Here is a 16,303-nt window from a genome sequence, read left to right as displayed (position 1 = left end):
AAACACAAACATTCTGTGTATTCCAGGTCTAAGTGTGAGTGAGGAGCCTCCTCTTCACAGAGTGACCACCGGCCCTCCGTCAACAGATCATCAGCGAGGGACACCATGTCGCAGCAACAGTCTCCAGCCGCCCTCGACCCCAGCCCTACCCCGGCGCTACCTGCCTGCTCAGCCAAGAAGCTCCCCTGGAGGTCAGTAGACGTTTTTTAAGAAAACATAGCATGAGTCTTGGTTCGACCAAAAGTGGGGCCCTTGGGCACAGATAAGCAGAGGGCCTCACCACTTCTTCTATTTGAGAGCAAGACACAGATTTTGTGGTGGTTTTGTGTCTCTTTGTGGTTGTTTTGTGACTTTCTGTGGTCTATTTGTGTCTGTTAAGCCATAAATGCGTAGATTCAACTACAGAATTAATTTGTTCACTCAGAATTGAATTGCTATAACACCACTTTAACACCAAAATCAGAACGTTTATGCAGGGGTTTTTTAACTGGAAAACCCACTGAGAGTAGGTAATAGACTCCTCTCCCATTGTCATTGGACCGGAGATGTAAACATTGCACTGATGTAGACAAGTATTCCTTTCTGTGCATTTTGTTTTTTTTGTTTTTTTCTGATGTGTAATTTTAAACATCACAGACAGGGTGGAAAACAGTGAAAATGTTGCTTCTTTTTTTTTAATCTCTTATTTAATCAGTCTCTCTTAAAGTCAGTGCAGGCTAAGTTTGGAATGATGTTTCAGCACTGCTTGGACAGAGATGGACACTATTTTGTAATGATGTCATACATCGCATCAGCAAAGGGGTTAAAATCAGTGCATCCACCCAGGTGTTTATTTCCATCACTTTCATTAGGAGCTGGAGCTGATAAATACTCATGACTACTGCATAGTCATTTGCCCTGGTGGTGCATGCCGATTGTAACCTTTCCCATTAAATGCTAAAGAAAGATGTTAGTGGGGTTTTCTTATCTACAGTGGCAAACAAGCTTAAGATTTTATGAGAATTTCTAGAATTTGTGGTAGCATTGATTCTACGTGAACAAACGTCATTCCTAATGTGTTCATAAAGGGAACAGATAGTGTACTCACCTGTATATGCCAATGCAATCTGAGCTTTAAGCATGTGAGAGAAAAGCAATGTTCCACCAGCAGCAGACTGTGTCTTATTGTCACATGCTGTTGTTGCATACTGTATGTAGTGAACAATTTAATAACCAGCAAACCATGTTTTATGTATGCAGTGGTGTTCAGAAGCTGAGGGATATTCTAAGATGTCAAAAATAACAAGTTTTACAGTCAGTACTTGGTAATCAAAGAGCAGGCGCTTATGTTCTAGATACAATACATTGTGCAAATGTTAAATATTCATATTTTGAGGCAGAGCGTTTTCCTTTACAACTTTTATTTTTCAACTTTCCTCTGCCTCCATACAGTGTAGCACCTAACCAAACACAATCTCCAGCTTTCAAGGGCTGTTGAAAGTCATTTTAGGAAACGCTGGAAGCCACGAACTTAACATTTCCGCACTTGCAAGATCACCCACAGAATGTGTTTAACTGCGTTAGAGATATCCAAGGGTGGAATTGCCTTTCAAGTGTTCGTTATGGCCATTTGTTCCAGCGCACTCCCATTCCTGATGACAGCACTTTCTCATGTCCTAGAAAATGTTCAAGTACCAAGATCGAAGAGCTTAAAATACCCCTTGAACTCATAAAGCTTTGGTGAAGTTTAATAAAACACAAACACCACATATTTAACATGTTCTACTGCTAATAAATGTTTATGAACTTCATCGGGTCACAACTGTCTCTTGGTTGACGGTGGCAATGTTCCCAAGCGAGGAGGCACACTATCAGTGATGCTTTTCACACGGTTGTATTTTCACACATGGAAATTAACACCAGAAGCCCTGTAGTAGGCTGTCACACCTCTCTCACTCACACTTATCTCATGTCTTTAAACTTTAACAGTGGCTGATTGAATAGGAGACATATAACTGTGCCATCTCTGCTGTAGTGTGAGCTGAATGTCTTAAAAACGAACTCAACTTACAAGGGCAGAACACGATCTGGACAGCAAAACATTGTAGAGATGATTGTTGTTTTGTTGCCAAAACAACCCCCCCGTCCTCCGTCCGGATCTTAGTGATATTGTAGGAATGCAGACAGTGTAGCGTCTCTGAGAAAATCTCTCTCACCTTGTGTGTTTCTGTAGGCTAGACACAAGCTGATTTTAAATGTGCTGTAAATTATTGATGAAGAAATACCTGAGGAGTCACTGTCAGCCTGCAAGTCGTGCACAGACACTAGCCTGCTTTTTATCTGTAGCTACTATATTCAATTTTTGTCTGGCTTTCTCAATACAGCACAGATTCACATTTTGTCAGACATGCGCATACACATCTTATCAGTCTACAGACACCTCTGTCCTGCTGAGCCCCCGAAAGCTTCAGACAGAAAACTTCTGTGCAGAGAGCCTTCAATACGCAATAAGCTTTCACCTGACAAACACACACACATACAGATTTTGGCTATGTTAATGGTGACTTTGATCTGGATTGTTTATCCACAATTTTGTACTGTAGCACTGTAAGTGTGAGCATGAACATTTTGGAGTTACTGGATGGCATGTTAATTATTTTTCTTTGTTTTGATATCTGTTTACTCCTGCTTCCAGTAATTTTGCTCAGCTGTGCTAAACACCTCACAGCAGCCTCTTGCAAAAAAAAAATGGCAAAGTGTTTGTTTAAAGAAGACTGTACACTCCAACTTCAAGCACAAGTTCAAGACAGTCTTGCAGGGTTTTAGTAACAGTGCACTTGGCAGTAATGAGTCACTCTGAGAGCCACATTTGCATGACCACACCAACACATACACAGTGAACACACACACATACGCTGTCTCTTCAGGCCTGAAGTATCTCTCCAGGGTTATTTGGGGGATTTGTTCAGGATCAGAGGCTTCTCTCCCATTACAGGTCTAATTAGTTTCTTTTCAAGGCCTCTCTCCTTCTCTCCTCTCTGCTTCACAACAGATTCCCTGCTGACCTCCTGAAACCTCCTTCCTCATTCACTATCATCTGTTTTTTTCTTCCTCTGATTCCCCCTTTGAATCACTGTGAGCTCCTGGGTCTCACATTTATTGTTTCGAATTCAGCTACTTTCTGTCCTCCCACACACTTCACCTACACTCTGCGACAGAGTTCCTGATTGTCTTGGCTGCAAAGTTTGCAGCAGAGTGCAGGGAAGGAGCTGATCGGCACATCTCCCCCCAATATGCTCTGCTTCACTTTGACCCAGCTAGTCCCATGGGACATAGTTATACAACACAGCAGGGGGGAGATAGCTGGAGATGAAAGCAAGAGGGTAACAGAAAGATTGAAAAAAGTTAGGAGAGGGGAAAATCAGCAAAGAAATGGAAAAGAGAGTGAGGAGTCGCCATGGAAGGATGGTTGGTTTGGTGCTTGTGTGTGTATGTAGGAGGAAGTTTGACTAGCATAATGTTATATGAATACATGGATGGATTACTGACTGGACCTACCAGACACAGGGCCAGGGGGATCTTTGGCCTTCACTTGCAAAATGTCCCTCAAAATGACCCCAAAAAGAAATAAAGAAGACCACAAAGAGATGCAAAGGAACTCCAAAAAGACACAAAATAATTACAAACACGGGCAAACAACCACAGAGACACTGAGTTACTATAAAGATACACAAAAAAAACACAAGGAGCCAAAAAAATAACCGCAAAGCAAGACAAAATGACCAAATATAACAAAAAACATTATGTCAAAGAATCCCAAGCGACTACAAAAAGACACAAAACAACCACAAGGAAACACAAAATCTCTACAAAGGGACATAGAATGACCAAAAATAACACAGGATTGCATAAAATAGACATCAAATGACATAAGTTAGACTCAAAATTATCTCAAAGAGGCCCCAAAAGACACAAAACAACCAGAAGGAGACACAAAATGACTACACAGAGACATGAAACCACAAAACAACAACAGAGAGTGTCTTGCTCCAATATAGGACAGGTGGTGGGTCCCTTTGCATATCTGTGCCCAGGGCCCCATTGTCTCATAATAAATATTGATATAATAATATTTATATATATATATATATATATATATATATATATATATATATATATATATATATATATATATATATATATATATATATATATATATATTAATATAAATAAATATTGGCTTTTTAATGTGTAACTACTATATTTACCTTGTCATCTACAATCTAAGTGTCGTTGTGTATGTGCTTTTCTGATTGGCCCCACCGACTGGGTTTTTCCTTGTGGATTGACAGTTGGCAGGAAGGAGTTTCAGCGGAGTTCAGAGGTCACACGTTCTCTCCCGTCCTCCCCAAAGAGGCTGGCGGTGGTTCCTCCCAAACCTCAATCCCCGGGTGAGTCTTTTTTTTCTCATTACCAAAACATATCATACAAAATTCACAAATTGTGGCTCCTAATCTTCCTCCACCAGCCCACCTGTCTACCATCCCAAACCACTCTGAAAATATTCCTCACATTCATGACCTCTTCTTAATCCACCCACGCCCAGAAGACGCTTGCATCCATTTCAAATATCTTGTGATTTGATCCATGGCAGTCTGTACTTTTCTTCCTCTTGGCTCTGCGGTGGTAAAATAATTTTCACACAGTATTTCAGAGGGGCCTCCAATTCCTTGCTTGCAGAGTTGACACACATCTCCTCCGGCTACACTTCTCTCTTTGCTCAATTTGCCATTTCATGAAAACGCTGCTGTTACTGTTCAACCTTCTCTCTGCTGCATCTTTTGCTGGACCTCTACTTCTCCCACACAGTCACAAAATAAAAAAAAACATTTTCTTTCACTCTGACTCTAAGCACTGATTCTGTTGCTTATAAGGATTTTTTTACAGGTATTGAAAGTCTGCAGCTCCCATTTGCAGCTTCTCTGGATGGTCTGCCAACCAAATTTTAGCGTGTTGAAATGATAATTAAATTTACCTCATGAATAAGCCTTTAACCACACCTTAGCAGGATTACACACACACACACTCACACACACACATACACTAGTCTCTGCAGCCCACAAGGCCTGCAATCACCTTTTCTCATTGTTTCCCGCATCATTATTCCTCCTCCACCAACCCCTCTGTTATTATCTGCATGCTGCCTTCACTCTCAGCCACATGAAGTCATTTAGTATTCACTCAACTCTCCATAACCTTTCAGGTAGAACCTATGTCTAAGTGTGTGTGTGTGTGTGTGTGTGTGTGTGTGTGTGAGTGACTGCAAAAGAAGGAGACATGATTTACATAAGACTTCTAGAAGTCGTTTTCAAAGACGGGGAGTCTTAAAGTGCCTTCAAGGCAGAGACACTGATGAAGATGTAATATTGAAACATTTGCTAATATTTGCAGTTTTGCACATTTTTAGAAGCGAAGCCTGAATTTGTAGATTTTATGCGTCTTTTTTTTACCTTTTGATGTTTTGTTCTAAAAAAAATTCAGGGGGAAACACCCCCATTTTAGATTTTACTAGCACACATACACTTGCAAGTATAAGTCCAGTATGTGTTGGATTAATTCCTTAATCTAAATCAGCGTTTAACATCCATCACCATTACAGCCATATCATACCTTTAGATGCCTTCCCCCCTTCTTAGTGAATTCTTTGTCTCTCCATTCTCTTCTCTTGTCTCGTTTACCCGTGGCCCACAGCACTCCCCTCATTTTATCCCCCACCTCCCTCTAACCGATCTTTCACTCATTACCTGGGACCCTGCACCCCAAGCCCAGCCTCCTGTTACCATGGATACCTCATGCTTGAGTAGGCCTGAATGGTATGGCTTAGGCAGGTGATGTGGAGCTGCAGTGATAACCTTATTGTGTGTGTAGACACTGGCGGCTCGTTGTCAGTCTGTGTGAACATACAGAAGGTAAAAAGAATTTTGTATATAATGCTGTGTTCTGATGCTGTGTTTCTCCACAGGCTGGTATATACTCACACTGCATGACAAGGTGACTCACACAGAGGTTAATCGGCCTGCCTGTATGTCAACTGCAGCTTAATGGTTGTATGCCCCTCCAAGGGAAAATGTTTTTAGCACGTTTGTTTGTGACTGGCCCTTAAATCACCTCCTTTGTTAGGGGCCTTTACTCAGCGTGCCCAATGTTTTCACACAAATATAACACACACAATACACTCATACAAGTGTACTGTAACATTCTATATACATTATTGTATGCAGCAGCTCAATCATTTCTTGATGATGATAACATTCGTCAGGAGATTAGATGGTCCATTATGAGGAACACCAAAGTGGGTATTACCCCAAAGGCTTCCTCTCTGGAGAAGATTCAATTAACTTACTATCATTTATCATGTGAACAGAGTCGTTAGCAAGAGGTTAGGTCAAATCTCCTCTGATTTAGCACTCATCAATTTCATTATTTTAGATAGATGTGTCCCAGTTAGATCTAAGAATGAGTGCATGACTAATTACCAACATATGGGAAATATTATAGTTTGTATATGTCATTTGAATATTTCTATATCATGTCTACAAAAATGCGCATGCAAGCTAGCACGTGGATACCAGACCCAAGACTGAAGGAAACGGTGAGGGCCGAGGTCTACTTGACATTATGTTTCATCCTTTACTTCCCAATTAATTTCCTAACCAGCCCTTTCTTTCTTTGCTGTGTCGCCTTTCGATTTGTTGTCAAAGTGACACAAGGAAATAGCCGCAGCAGTTTAAAAAGTGTTGTGTGCATGTTTCAGCAGCAGCACTGTAGCAGAGAGTTTTCCTAAAGACCCAGACACACCAAACTGACATGAAAGAAATAGCGGAGACAAAGGCCGAATCTTGCGTTACCTCATGTTGCTAAAATTTGCACTTGAGCACACCACAAACACTACAGTTCACTGCCAAATAGCATGAAGTGGAAATAACTCTTCATACCAGCAGGTGGCAGTGTTTATTCTTCATTCACAAAAGAAAACTTTAAGACCAACAGGACATGAATTTGAGAATCCTAGGGTGGCAAATGAATGGCCTCTTACTCTGCCTCTGATTGGCTTACCCTGACATCTTTACCCTAATCCTAACCATCCCACTCCTCTTGTCTAAAACTAACCAATCCAACCAAGAGAGGCAAGAAGTACTAGACAATCAAAGGGAGAGTAGGGCTGGTCATTTCTTCGCTATCCCATGATTTGCAGATGTGAGTTAGCCAGTTAGCACAAGAGCACTGCTGAAGAGCACAGTTGCCATAAAAATATTCTTACCATATTTTTTTGCAATCTCACACCCTTGTGACTTTAGCCGTTTATTTGCTGTCCTCACAGTTCTGCCAGCTTCACTGCCTGTGGCCCCAATACAATGTGCTAAATTAGCCAAAAAACAGGTGATAAAGGCATACAAGCGTAAACAGTACAGGACAAACTGCAAAATCAACATTGACCAATAGCCAACCATATGCTTGGTGTGTCAGGGCCCTGACATTAACTGCGTCAGGTTAAAGGTTTGGAAATAGAAAAGAAGAAACAGAATGCCTGTCGGGTTTGGGGCAACCTCAGTTACTACTCTTTTGGATTCAGGTCAGGTTTAGACACAAATATGTGTCCTGGGCTGCACTCTAATGCAGACTATGATGCAGATATGAAAGTCAGTTTGATTTTCTATGTTTGTTATCTCCACACAGTCCAGTCTGGGCAGCGGCCTGCAGTGGCCGTGCGAGGGTCAGCGCCCCCGGGATCCCCTCGTCGCGTGGCCCCCCTGAAGCCGCAGCAGGAACAGCAGGAGAGCCTGCAGAGAGAGAAGGAGGAGGCCCAACAGAAAGAGAGAGAAAGGCAAGCAGAAGAGAGAGAAAAAGAAGAGCAAAGAGAAGAGGTGAGTTTTGGGGAAAAATATGCAGCATCATGTGGAGTTTATACTGTTGTATTATATTTTATTCATTGTTACTTTTAGGTTCAGAGGCTGCAGGGACGCTGTGAGCAGCAGGAGAGGCAGCTGGGAGCTCTACGAGAAGAACTGAGGAAGACGTCCTTGGGTCTGGAAGCCTTTATTATCACCACTCAGCATTACTGCCTCAAGGTAGCCATCTATGATGACACAATGCATTCACACAATAACATAAATTTTGTCTTAAGGCTATCCTGTACTGTGTCACCAGCCCATACAGAGTAGCAGTGCGATTTTGTACCAACTGTAGGTTTCCTAAAATGTCAAATTACTCCTAGATGGACAGTACCCCACTAATAAACCTCCTCCTAACAGGACATGGTCTAAGGTTCATGATCCTGTGCACATACACACCAGTGCTTTGACCTTTCCGTTTACTCAGAGCCTGCATTGTAGAAAACACATGCTCAAACGCACATGACCTCAAGAACACATACAGTATTTAACATCTGGAGGTGAGATTCACAGCATGGTCCACGAGCAGCACGATGAGCAAGAGTGATTGCGACTGTGGGAAGTGTCCTTCAGAGTTCAGTGTGTCACTGAGCTGGTTACATCCAGCTCTCTGTGACTGATGTAATGATTTAGCCTCTGATGTGTGATAGTAATAATACTGCTGCCAGACTGTCGAGGGACTGTCTGGCTTCTTTATGGTCACTGTCTGAGTGCTGCAGTCACCAGCCTACAGTGCAGATATAGAATGAGACAGGGATGGTTTAAGTGTGGACTTGAGCTCTCTCTGCTGGCATTAATCAGACACAACAACTGCTATATGGCTAGGGACAACAGGATGCAGCATATTGTTCCTGCATGATTTTGTTCATATCAGTAAGCAACATCAGCATGAGCATTTTTCCCAAGCAGCTCATGCAGTTTAAATTCAGTTTAACCACCACATCTTTGGGTTTCTTAATTTATTTTCTTTTTAGATTTCTTCATGCCATTAATTAATATAATAATTAAGCATGATGAAAAAGTAGGCAAAGGTTTTGTTTTTCTAATTGGCATTTCTGTGGTCTGTTTAAGCTATGCTAGCACATGGCTCTGAAAGTTTGTCCAATACTTTGGTAGAAAGTGGTAAACTAACAGCCTCAGCCGTGCTTTGCACAAAGTAGCATATGCTAGCATGCAAGAGCGCTTAACTAATACGATGAACATGGTAAACATCTGTCAGATATCAACATGTTAGCATTGTTGTCACTGTAAGCACGTTAGCATGCTGATGTTCACATTTAGCTCAAAACACCACTTTGGCTAAAATGTCATTATGTTAGCATGGCTGTCAGTTTTTAGTTGTTACATTAAAAAGAAGTTAAGAAGCTTTTTCACTGTTTGCATCTGTGCTTAGCTGTATAAGTGGTAACTGCATGGTTTTAAAATGATGTTTATACCCAATTTCAGAATAAAACAACAGACGAAAATCAAAGGAAATTGTCCTTGGAAATGCAAAAGATCAAAGAGGAAATGGGTGAGTGACAATACTTAATCAATAAAATCAGGTAACTGGTGGGACTTTCTCACAGTACATATTCTGACTAGATAGTAGGAAAAGTACAGGTGCCATTAATAACACTAATGTGAGTGTGAGAGACTGAGGCTGCACCTTTTAATTCTGCTTTGTTTATTTTGAGGAAATTAACACATCATAGACACATTCATAAAATGAATTTCCAAAGTGGAAGTTTTATTTTTACAGTTTATGTAGCTAAAATAAAAGTGAATTAACCATAACCCTCAGTTTATACAGTCATGTGTGTACAGTAAAACTTTGAATATCCTCCACTCTCTAATAAGATCACACATCTGCTTCATACGCAGCATCCAACTCAGTGCGATGGGAGAGGCTCCATCGGGAGAAGACGGCACTGGAGGTGGCGTTTGAACGAGAGCTGCAGGAGCTGCAGCTGCAGCAGGAGGCAGAGCTGGCCGCTGTGGAGGAGGGGCTCAGAAAGTGTCACTCAGCAGAGGCAGAACACTTAAAGGAGGAGCATCGGTCTGAGATGGAGGAGCTGAGGACTCAGCAACAGGAGCAAGTGAGAGAGAGGCATCATGGGAGATGTGTCCAATTATGTTTGCTTTTATGAGATCTAATCTTTCACATGAATGTGACTGGTTATTAATGTGTGCATTTGTGTGCGTGTGTGTTAGATGGAGGAGATGACAGTCAACCACCGGGCAGCCATTCAAGAGCTCAGAGACATGCATAACATCACCATGGCAACACTGCATGAGGAGCACGCCCGAACTATGAGAGGTGGGATTTTTAGACCTCATTTAGAGAACACAATATGACACCAGCACTGCTAGAAACAATATCAACTCTCTTTCTTTCTAAATCTGTGTGCAGACTTAAGGAAAGCTCATGATCAACAGAAGATGCTTCTAGAGGAGGATTTTGAGAAACTCAGGCTTTCTTTACAGGTTTTGTTGGCGTAAAAATCATCCTCAATGTTTCATTCATTTGGTTGATGCACACTGATATGCACTGAATGATGTATGACATTGTGTTTGTGTATCCTGATGCTTGTTCAGGATCAAGTGGATACTCTAACATTTCAAAACCAGAGTCTGAGGGACAAAGCCAAACGCTTTGAGGAGGCTTTAAGGAGGAGCACAGACGAACAGATAGTTGTGAGTTTAACAAAGAAAATACACAGACACCGTTACCTTTCTAAGCCCCATCGATGACTCTCTATCTACCTTTTCTCTTGTTCTCTTTTTGTAACAGGATGCTTTGGCTCCATACCAGCACATTGAACAAGATCTAAAGAGCTTGAAGGAAGTTGTGGAAATGAAGAACCAGCAGATACACCAGCAGGAGAAGAAGATCTCTGATCTGGAGAAAGTGGTAGGCTCAGATAAGCTATTCGACAAACGCACAACATGCACAATGGTCTGGACAGACATGATCTGGAGAGTAAAGATTATATACTGTGGTTGTATTCTACTTTTGAGCAGGCCCAAAAGAACGTGTTCCTTGAGGAGAAGGTCCAGGTTCTGCAGCAGCAGAATGAAGATCTTATGGCTCGCATTGAACACAACCTAATCCTGTCCAGGTAAGACATATTCAGTCGTCATTATTATCATTAAAGGAATACTTCAACCACAAAATGTTTATCATTTACTTACCCCTGTGTTTTATGTTGAAGTGTTTTAAATAGTGAGACTTTGACAAAAATGCATGCGTCTGGGAAGTACTGAGCATATGACTGGATAAATTAGACTTGGATACACTACACGAGTTGTGTGAGAGTTTGAAAACAAATGTTTTGACTTAGTTTATTGTAACACAGGGTGAGTGATTGTTATACAAATTCATTTTGTGGGTCAAGAATTCCTTTAATGCTGTTATCTGTATCATTTACAATAGGTCAGTCTTTACTTTATACTCACTGCTCGTGTAGTACATGCTGCTTTATGCTGAGGTCAGCTGCCTCTGTGCTGTTTTCCCTGCAGGCAACTGTCAGAGGAGAACGCCAACCTCCATGACTCTGTGGAGAAGGAGAGCTCTGAGAAGAAGCGTCTGAGCCGGAACAACGAGGAGCTTCTGTGGCTTCTCCAGACCAGCCCCCTCATGTCCCCCGCCTCTTCCCCACTGCACCGCTCCTTCTCCACCTCCCCTGTCCCCTCCTCCCCGTTCTTCTCCTCCTCACCTTTAGCAGGGTGCGACTCCCCCACCCACTGTCACGGCTGTCCACAGCAGGCTCAATACTGCTCCCCTTCCCACAGAGCTGCTGCCAATCAAAATCTCTCCCCTGGCCCAGCCACGCCCACTCACAGGGCAGCGAGCAATCAGAATTACTCACCTGGCCCAGCCACGCCCACTCACAGGGCAGCGAGCAATCAGAATTACTCACCTGGCCCAGCCACGCCCACTCACAGGGCAGCGAGCAATCAGAATTACTCACCTGGCCCGGCCACGCCCACTCACAGAGTGCCAGCCAATCGCTGTAACTCAGCCGCATGTCTCAGCTCTTTGCAGAGATAAGCTCACGTCTGTCTTTCGTTTTCATTGTTCGCCTCCTGTCTTTTTGAATGTGAATGGCATCAAAGTACACGTTGGACAGAAACATGGACTGCAGTCTCTAGTCATCACAGGATAAACTGTGTGTAGTGTGTGAAAGCACCGAGGTTACAGGGTTGCTGTTGGTGTCCATCATGTGAAACATAACTTAGACGTACACACAGAAAATGTTGTAATGGAAAATGAATGAAGATGACTGCGGCTTTGAAATGCAGACTGTACATACTGTATGATAGTGACACGGATAGTGTCGACATGTAGTGAAACGTCCCTGCATGGGTAGTAATGAGTCCCGCACAGACCAATTGAAAGTAGCACACTCTTCAACACAATACTCTGGTGTGTTAAAAAAAAGAAAACACGCTCACGTCCCCAATAAAATAAGCTGTACTCTCTCTGACTGGGATTAGTTTCTCATAGTTAATTCTTTGTTTTTTACCCATCTTAAAAAATCCCCAACAAAGCGCCTTATACTGAGTCCTGCCGTCTCACCAGCAGAGAACGACCAATATTTCATAAAGGACTTTGGATAAAGAATTGGTTTGTAAATTAAACACGTTTTCAGCCTCCTCGAGGTGTATTTAACATTTTTGTAATTAGTTCCAGCGCTGATAGTTTTCCTCGTGGTGTGGGAACCTGGAACCCCAGCCATTTTACCTGCAAAATCCAGAGGACTTCAAACCTTTGCCAGGTCTTCCTTGCAGCATCTCGCCACATATATGAGCTACTCTTCACTTTTTGGGATCCCTCAGGTCAACTTGCAAAAACTACGTCTGCCATTTTGTATTTACCTCAGCGGGAATGTGCAGTCTGTTGTGTGTCTGTAGCTCAACAGCAACAACAACAACAACATAAACACACAGCTACCAGGGAGCTCAAAGCTAAAGGGGGGGGGGGTAACCTAACACAGGAATCACTGTTTTAAATGTTGTGAATTTCTTTAAAATGTAATGTTTATATCTAATTTATTTGTTACATGTGTTTTGCTACTTAAGCAAGCATGTACTGTGAAAGTCTTCCAGTCTTAATGTGAAACTTAATATTGCTGTGATCTGTCTATTTATTAAGCTTGAGGTGTGAAGGGCACGAATGGTGTTCGCAATTTTGAAAATGTCACCTATGGGACACAAGTGGAATATGTGATGTACAGGAGAGAGGAGATGTACCGACTTGTCGTCACGTGTACGTAGGTGGTGTTCAGGGGACTGTCTTATAATATGATATGGGTCTATAAGCTATAGTTAAACAAAACACAGGTTAACCCTCTGTTTACCTCTTTGCGACGAGTGTTGCAAAGATTAGTGTATCCCTTTCGGAACCTGTGTTAACCTCTTCATAACCTCTTCTGACGCTTCTGGTTTCTTTATCCGACACTTTTTATGCTTCGAGTGTTCAAACTTTTGCAAACTCAGCTGAATCCTCAGTGTGCAAGAATATATCGTTCAGGGAATTATTTTCTAAATTTAGATTAGAAATACTTTTTTTTCCCTTTTGTATAGCTTCTCTACAGAACATTATACACTCCCAAAATATTTCGCGACATAATTTTCCTCTTATATAAAACACAATAGAGAAACCAACCTTTGGTATATAAAAATAATTTTATAGCATACAGTTTGTCATAGCTGCCTCCTGTACTGTAACTAACTTACCCTCAGGGTCCAAATCTTTCACCTGGCTTTGAGCAAGTCAACATTTTAAAAGTACAATATTTTAATGTGCAATCTCAGCGATTACACACACGGACACAACAAAGCTGTCCAGACTTCAAGAGAAAGTGAGCCGCTGTGAATAAACAAGGTCAGTGAGGAGGGATGAGGGTAAGTGTGTTGGCTGTTGGCAGTCACAGCAACATTGCTAACAGGAGCATGGGTTAAGTCACTTTTTATTTGTTAAGTTACAGGTTGACTAAATGTAACCTTTTACCAGCATGTAAAAGACATTTTTTTGAGTAAAAGACTTTTAAGTAGATCTTTAATTGCTATACCAGCACTTTTTATGGCCGTAAAAAGTAAAAAAAAACTTTTCACGGATCTTCAAGATTTTTTGTATGACACGTACACAGGGTTAAACGCTCTTAAACGCAAGAATGTCAAATAACAACATATAGGATTTGAGAAATGAGTTTCACTTGTTTTATACCTACACTGATGATTTTTGAGAATGTCTTTGCATAACGATCAATTGTAAGAATATACCAGTCAGAAAGTCACTGTGTTTTTTCGAATGTTTTAGGGTTACAGTTCGCCTATGTCGTTGAATGATTCTTCAGGGTCCTCCTGAAGGTCACTTAAGGTGCAAAAAAAAAGTCTACAAGGATGCAACAAAAACTATTGTTTACAAATGACAGCGTAAAGTCACAGATTTCCTCTTAAATTAATATTTCACTTTTGAATGGACTATAATTTCTAAACAATGAACTGGTATTGTAATGACCCTTCAATGTGTCCTGTGGACATTTGTGTCTCACTATGCGCTGAATGTCAAAAATGTATCGACTGCATTTTATACGAGTCATTCGTGTGATTTTGTTTGATATAGAAGGACCACTATGTAGCAGCCATTTAATATGTAGCATTTGGTTAAGCCTTCCCACAAGAAACATGGGTCTTTTATCTCATCCATTAGGGATTTGAAACGTACATGTACATTTTTTAATGCTGTTTGTAGCAAATGTTTCCATGGCTTGTCAAATTTCAGCACTAGAATCTGAATTTGTGGAGGTAAGCTATACAATTACCCCGTGTGGATTTGGTCCGGAGACAAAGTTTACCGAATTTGTTAGTTCTGGCACTGATTGTATGTTTGAATGTAAATACATTTACAACATGAGTTTGTGTCTTAGTGCACCAACAAAGTAATAGAAGCATGTTTTTTCTGTCTTTGCTGTTTCTCGCTCTCCCTCTCTCTTCTTTTACCTCTCTGCATTTGTGATGGTCAAAATGTAACCGTAGCGTAGGAGGCCTAGAGGACGAGGAATGAGATAGTTTAACATGTAATGTATACAAGGTATGTTGATGCTTTTATTTGTACTTTTTGGGGAGAACACAGTATTAAAAATATTCAAGAGAAGTCATGTGAATTTCATGATTAATTTAAATCCTGCTGTCCATTTCAAGAGTGTGTTTACCTGCTACATACAGTATATTCTGGATACAAGAGCTTGTAGTTTGCATCCAAGGGAACCAACCCTAAAAGAAACGCACTTCTAGTAAAATGTACCAAGAGTTCAGTTGTTTTGGTTAAATAAAGTTGCTATGCTTTTATTTCAGTAAAGCATTACACAGGATATTATTGGAGCCGCGGCAACACCGCATCCCTAAAAAATATTTGACAAGCCACCAGACAAGCTGAAAAATGTTCAGATTATTTAAGTTTCTCCCACATTTTATTTAATCATTTAACTGTCATCCTTAAGTTACCAGAAGTATGATTCTGGTGGAAGAATACTATATACTTTTATGTGTTAAATATATTGAACCCTCTATAACGTATCTTCCTATCTACCCATGCATGGTTGTTAACACTTTTTAAAAAGATACACTAGCATACGTCAGTGGTATAGGCAAAACTTATATTTTAAAAGAGTGAGTAGGCCATCTTTTTCCAGAAAAAAAGGACGTTTTTACCTTGCAATATTCATAACATAACATTCATAAAGGCAAGAAACAGTAAAACACTGCAGATACAACATGCTCAAATGACTGAGCTCTGTTTATAAAAGCTTTACATAAGGCATTAGGCTAAAATGTATTTGTACTGGCAGAACCAGCAGTGCATTTGCTCTGAGGCGCACAGCTCTGTTAATTAACCATTTTAATGAGCAAAGTCGCAGTGTGAGAGCATACACAAGTTGTTCTATATCAAGCAGTGTAAAATGAAGAATTGAGAACCTGTTGGCAGAAATGGTATGTAGTATTTATTTGTAAAGGAATCTGTTTTCATTGCCTTAGAATAAGCAGGTCCTCTCCCACAGAGTCTCCCATAATATTTTTTTTGTAGCCCAGAATGAACAAATCAAACATTGGCTCTTTTGCATTGGCCACTGTAGTTCTCCTACACGTTTAGCACACGGGAGAAGTTTTAGTCACTGGTGGGCTGTCAGGGCCTCCTCTGCCAGCCCTGTAAAAATCAAAATCATAATTTGTTTTTCATAATTAAATTGAAGTGTGCCTGAAATGTGTCTGTATTCAATTACTTGTTCAGTATGCTACGTAACCACAAAACAGATATAGCTATTTTCTCATGAGACTGAGGATTTCCTATGTCACTCCAACGCATCACAGCTCCACAGCTCCACAGC

The 16,303-nt window shown here is 41.0% G+C and overlaps 1 protein-coding gene across 2 annotated transcripts in view; it reads left to right on the top strand.

Annotated features, from left to right (window-relative positions):
- The window catches only part of mtus2a (microtubule associated tumor suppressor candidate 2a), a 50,371-nt gene extending 35,179 nt beyond the window's left edge, over positions 1 to 15,192 (top strand). The window contains exons 5-16 of one of the 2 annotated variants that reach the window (XM_088088635.1): positions 27 to 191; positions 4,332 to 4,430; positions 7,717 to 7,904; positions 7,983 to 8,108; positions 9,378 to 9,444; positions 9,795 to 10,009; positions 10,125 to 10,230; positions 10,324 to 10,397; positions 10,509 to 10,607; positions 10,705 to 10,824; positions 10,932 to 11,032; positions 11,433 to 15,192. In XM_088088635.1, coding sequence (XP_087944761.1) covers positions 27 to 191; positions 4,332 to 4,430; positions 7,717 to 7,904; positions 7,983 to 8,108; positions 9,378 to 9,444; positions 9,795 to 10,009; positions 10,125 to 10,230; positions 10,324 to 10,397; positions 10,509 to 10,607; positions 10,705 to 10,824; positions 10,932 to 11,032; positions 11,433 to 11,964 — 1,892 coding nt within the window. In that variant the 3' untranslated portion in view covers positions 11,965 to 15,192. The remainder of the gene's footprint in view (positions 1 to 26; positions 192 to 4,331; positions 4,431 to 7,716; positions 7,905 to 7,982; positions 8,109 to 9,377; positions 9,445 to 9,794; positions 10,010 to 10,124; positions 10,231 to 10,323; positions 10,398 to 10,508; positions 10,608 to 10,704; positions 10,825 to 10,931; positions 11,033 to 11,432) is intronic. The other variant, XM_042498575.2, reaches the window with a different exon arrangement.
- The last annotated feature ends 1,111 nt before the right edge of the window (positions 15,193 to 16,303 follow it).

Source organism: Plectropomus leopardus, chromosome 15 (genome assembly GCF_026936395.1).
Source record: "Plectropomus leopardus strain MGB_pleo_1.0 chromosome 15, ASM2693639v1, whole genome shotgun sequence".
Lineage (NCBI taxonomy): Eukaryota > Metazoa > Chordata > Actinopteri > Perciformes > Serranidae > Plectropomus > Plectropomus leopardus.
The sequence above is the reverse complement of the archived record's forward strand: the minus strand, read 5'-3'. Positions and strand labels throughout refer to the sequence as shown.